The sequence below is a fragment of the Ctenocephalides felis genome, unplaced genomic scaffold (assembly GCF_003426905.1).
Source record: "Ctenocephalides felis isolate EL2017-DRISC unplaced genomic scaffold, ASM342690v1 CF-g0.4_SCAFFOLD_01105, whole genome shotgun sequence".
Taxonomy (NCBI): Eukaryota; Metazoa; Arthropoda; class Insecta; order Siphonaptera; family Pulicidae; genus Ctenocephalides; species Ctenocephalides felis.
This window is the reverse complement of record NW_020537259.1, coordinates 19,655-25,005: the sequence shown is the minus strand read 5'-3', so window position 1 is coordinate 25,005 and position 5,351 is coordinate 19,655. Positions and strand designations below refer to the sequence as shown.

General features: G+C 32.7%; 1 protein-coding gene across 1 annotated transcript; it reads left to right on the top strand.

The window, feature by feature from the left end:
• The first annotated feature begins 2,590 nt into the window (after nt 1-2,590).
• On the top strand, nt 2,591-3,981 carry LOC113365543 (protein ANTAGONIST OF LIKE HETEROCHROMATIN PROTEIN 1-like). The gene is made up of 2 exons (XM_026607076.1): nt 2,591-3,019; nt 3,169-3,981. The coding sequence occupies exons 1-2, from the start codon at nt 2,591-2,593 to the stop codon at nt 3,979-3,981; spliced, it is 1,242 nt and encodes a 413-aa protein (XP_026462861.1).
• The last annotated feature ends 1,370 nt before the right edge of the window (nt 3,982-5,351 follow it).

Sequence of the window (5,351 nt, the reverse complement as noted above, 5' to 3'; positions counted from 1 at the left end):
AAAAAATTATTCAATTTAATGGCATATTTACCAAAAAATTCTATAGTATACAATATATCCCTATTATACATGAAGCTTTTATATAGAAATGAAACTCTATAGCTACGTTAACAATTATTGTTAGGATACAAACCTATTTTTAGATATGTACTAGAGTCAGCAGAGTTATTTGATTAAGGAAAAGCATTTTTCCTACATCGGTAAAAATTGACCGGATTATTAGATTTTTTGTTCTATGTTTCCTTTGCATCTCTAATATCTACTGTCGTGGTGCTATGGCCCTTACTTAATTTTTCGGTTACTTTATTTACTGTGTTGGTTTTTTCATTTTTTTAAATATTGTTTTCCATGCTTAACTTTTTTTGACTTGCATTTCTTCTTCTTTGTCTAATATAACTTTTATTACTAAATCATTATTGTAAAGCGTCATCAAATGTTCAATTGTATCTATGAAATGTGACGGTTTCATATATTTATTACCATGGCAGATATTGTTCTTTAATGTATTAAAAAATAATTCGACAGCAGTATTTGAATACAAATGTTTTCTGTCATTATTTAGCATTAGACCTGACCACAAAGGTATAATTGGAATATACCTGTCCTTTACATAATTTAGGAAACCTGGAAAGCAAAAACGATTAGTAAATCCTTCTTTCGGCATAATCTTTTCGGCTTCGCATTTAATATGAAGGAAATCTTTATAAAATAGACTATTTCGTAAAAGATCTCGACATGGTTCACGATCATTCATTTCTGAAACATCAGTATCAGTCAAGATTGTCTTGTGTGACACTGAGTCATTATTTTAAAATAGATTTATTTCCTTGATTGCTAAATCTATTTGTACATTATAATATTTGCTACCTAAAATCCACACAATATGAGTGAACATTTTTCGAGCATGGTTTAAATCTCTACATCTTTTACCTAAAAGAAAAATAATTGACCTACAGCTAACGATATTATTTCCTGATTACCATTTGCATGATATGACAGTCTCTTTGTGAAATGACTGCAACATAAATGCAATGTTGTTTTCTGTAAAAAATTTAAAACTAATTATATACTTGGTTACAAAAGTAAATCTTTATTTCTTTAATTCTACAATATATTTATAATATACAAAATAAAATCCCGACTAGCAAGTGTACCGGTCAATTTGATATATAATAATCATATCAGTATATAAATCCCGCCTCTTATATAGGTAACAATTGATTATATAACAGGTACGTTCTTGTGACGATTTGCATGCGGTCGTATGCAGTCGTTTGCAGTCGTCGTCTGCGGTCGTATGCAATCGTATATAGTTGTATGCGTACGAGATGGATCCCGTAAGTAACTATTATCATTCAAATATATATATCACTTAGTATTATAATCAATCAAATTTGTATTATTGCAACCTTGGATTAATGCATGAATGCTTGCATAGCTGTGGTCGCAAACCACGCGTTTAAAAGAGATACAATTTGCTTTTTCGGTGAAATTGTCATTTCCCGTAACATCATAAGGATAAGGACTAGATCCACATTGTCGTCGGGATAGAATTCATTTTTCTTCCTTTCTTCAGACTTTGCCTGACGCATGCAAACTTGTGAAGGTAGATTGTATACTTTACCAAAATTTTCATATGATTCAGGAAATTCTGTTATCATATCTTCGAACTGCTCAAGACGACATGCTGCCGGTTTTTGATGTTTAAGTTTTTTTTTTAAATCATCTCTGTCTTTTCCTCTTAGTTGCCTACACCTAAGAATTGGATTAGTATCTGTACCATGATTAAGTATACCTTCAGGTATGATTAAAATTTCTTTAATCATTTTTTGATGAGGATCAACTTTAATGTGAGCATTAAATATCATGCAATTTCCAACTTTCTTCACTTCCTTTTTATTGCGTATCTTATAAATATTATGCCTTGCCTTACCTTAATATATTATTCCGGTCCGCGTGAAAAAACTCTATCTTAATACTACTTCTGTATAATCTTGATTATAAACGCACTGAACGTACTAATTACATTAAATTAATAATATGATTAAATATAAACTATTATTGGAAATTATCAACTACGTTATAATATTAATATTATATCTATTGATACGTCTCAGCGCGTTCTCAAATTCCAAATGAGCTAGTCTCGCGACTCAAGCCCGGCATGGGATCGCACACACACACAACACACGCGCGCAAACAACCACGCAGCATCCATGCTGCGTCCCCACTGCACGAATCCGTGCGGCGAATCCTGTTCGCGACGCACGCATGCGTTGGCTCTGTGCGCGACGCACACTGCGAGCAATTTGACGTTTAAGTAGATGTTTCGTTCGATGTAAGTTGGTGATTGCGAGTACAGTTTTCTGTTGTTGTTTTTTTATATAAGTGTTAGTGAAAGATTTGTTGAGTTATTAAAGCATAGTTAGTGAAAGTAAAGGTGGATGTTATTAATAACGATAAATATTTTAATAACATTTATTTATCTTGTATTTATATTTCAGCTTAGAAGAAAACTGATCGGTTTATGTTCAAACGTTTGATTTTCGGTCTCGAAATAAACACTTTATTTCCAGGATTGGTCTTTACAATGGGTGATCGCAGGCCAGACCCTAATATCATTATGATGACATATTGGCTCCTGAACGAAAATTCTACAAAGTCTTCTGCGAGAAAACGCCGTTATTGGATGGCGCCTTTATTTAAAACCCGAAATGATGTCCTCAGGCCACTAATATCCAACGAAAACACTGGTCATTTCAGAAATTTTATGAGAATGTCAGTGGAAGACTTCCAAATACTTATTGATATGGTAGGACCCAAAATTGGAAAAAAAGATACGTCATTTCGATGCTGCATATCTGTCAAGGAGCAATTGGCTGTTACTCTAAGATTTTTGGCTACTGGGGATAGTTACGCAAGCTTACAGTATTTGTTTCATATATCAAAGCAATCGATTTCAAAAATTATTCCTCGCGTTTGTGATGCTTTGATATCATCGTTGAAACAATACATAAAAGTAAGAATTATTATATATGGGCATATAATCCACACACACGCACACACACACATATATATATACCATATATATATATATATATATATATATGTGTGTGTGTGTGTGTGTGTGTATGTATATACTTACATAAAAATAACAATTTATTTAAGATGCCAGAAACGGCAGAAGAGTGGCTTGAAATTGCCTCAGGATATGAACGACGCTGGAATTTCCCCAATTGTATTGGTGCAATAGACGGCAAGCACATAAGAATTGATTGCCCCATTAATAGTGGCTCTGATTATTACAATTATAAAGGGTTTTTCAGTATTGTTTTGTTTGCTGTGGTAGATGCTAACTACAATTTTATATTTGCAGACATAGGATGCCAAGGAAGAATTTCCGATGGAGGCGTTTTTAAAAACGCCCTCATATCTCAATATATTAACGATAATTTGTTAAACCTCCCAGAAGCGACGCTACTCCCAGGTAGTCTGCAGAAATGCCCGCATGTGTTTATTAGTGATAGGGCATTGCCTTTAACCACTAAAATTATGAAACCATTTGGGGGGTTTCACAGCAAAAATACAAAGGAAAGAATTTTTAATTATAGATTAAGTAGAGCTCGTCGGGTTGTAGAAAATGTATTCGGAATAATGTCCTCAGTTTTTAGAGTTTTAAGAAAGCCACTATGTTTGCAACCCGATAAAGCTCAGAAAATTGTATTCGCAACAGTTTTCCTACACAATTTTTTGAGGGCAAGTAAAACTTCCAACTTATTGTACACGCCGGTTGGATCCATAGATAGTGATATAATGGGTCACATTGTCGAAGGTGAATGGCGAGCAAATCACGAAACGGCACTAAATAATTTTGAACCAGTTGGAAGGCCAGCTTCTGCCTTAGCTAAAGATGTAAGAGAAGATTTTGCTAACTATTTTTTAAATGAAGGCGCAGTGACATGGCAAAATATGTACCAATAAAATGAACTTCTCTTATATATATAGAATATAAATTGTATTTTACAAGTGTAATTACAAAATGTGCATTAATAAAATAATATTTCACTATAAAACTATTTAATTAATAAATATTTACTGAAACATATAAACTATGGGCTAGTGTCCGGAAAAGTTATAAATTCGCTCAGGTTTTGTACCAAATTATCAGTAATTGGGTTCACCATTTTTGCTTTTCTCTCTTCAATGACTTTATTTTTTGCTTCACATAATACATCCATCAATTGTTTCTCCACATTCATCCTGACGTCCGGATCGAACCACTCCAAACTTTCGGCAATATATTGTACAGAATGGTTTTTTATGGTAGGTGGTTGTGGTTGTTGCAGTTGTTCCGGTTGTTTAGGTTTATTACATTCTGTTATATACTGCAATAATTGCGTTTTTATCAAAGTGTCCTGGTCATCTTCTGGCCTTTTTTTCTTTTTTTTTGTGGTGATACAAAGTCGTCATCTGATGATAATGTAGTTTCGCTATTCTGCAAAAAATGATACCGTGCAATTACATAAAGAAAATAAATGATTGAAATGATATATTTTTTTGAAGTGAAACTTCTTTATATGTGCGATTAGGGTGTAAATCAGAGTTAAATGCAACGAAAGTGCGTTACGACTAACCAATTCGTCATTGAGCAACGGAGTCGTTATTCGAAACATGTCGCGTATGTATTATCGTCTTGTACGGCAACTATGTGGATTACGGTATATCGAATGTCAACGCTACTATCATTAAGGTTATGTTGTCGACATGTAACTTTAATGAAAATAAACAAAAGCGTAATACAGTATCACTTGCTAATAATTATAATGAAAAACATTTAAAAATGTCGTGCTGTTTACTCGTAAGAAACGTAAGTTTTGTAGTTTATTATTCATAGTTGCTGTATTATATCTTTGAAGTAACTTCAATCGCAATTATTTTTATAGGCAAGATAAATTTCACTGTAGTATTTATTGCTGTAGATATGTATGTGTATAGGTTGTCTTTAGCTAATCAAGAAGAATATATACATCAGCAATTCCATAAAAAATAATCGTTGATATCGAAGGGATATTATAACAACTAATGTAGGCATCAGTGATGATATTGTTAACTCTGGTTAAAAAGGAAAGGAGTAGATATAGAATGTGACAACGATGATGAATAAAAATGAAACTATACTTAATATTAAAAAACGGAAAGGAATGGATCATTACTCAAGTCTCAAGGTAAAATCTTTGACAAAATATTATAAGAATACAATAAAACTCATAATCAACAGAGCTTTTCTGTTTGGCATTATTCAGCAGTTACCAGTATCAATGGATTGTTTACTGTTTCTAAAAACAAGGCAC

Excerpts from the sequence above, each read along its gene's own strand:
- LOC113365543 (XM_026607076.1), top strand. The coding sequence starts at position 2,591 with ATGGGTGATCGCAGGCCAGACCCTAATATCATTATGATGACATATTGG. Across the intron at positions 3,020-3,168 it reads CGTTGAAACAATACATAAAA|ATGCCAGAAACGGCAGAAGA; the intron begins GTAAGAATTATT and ends AATTTATTTAAG.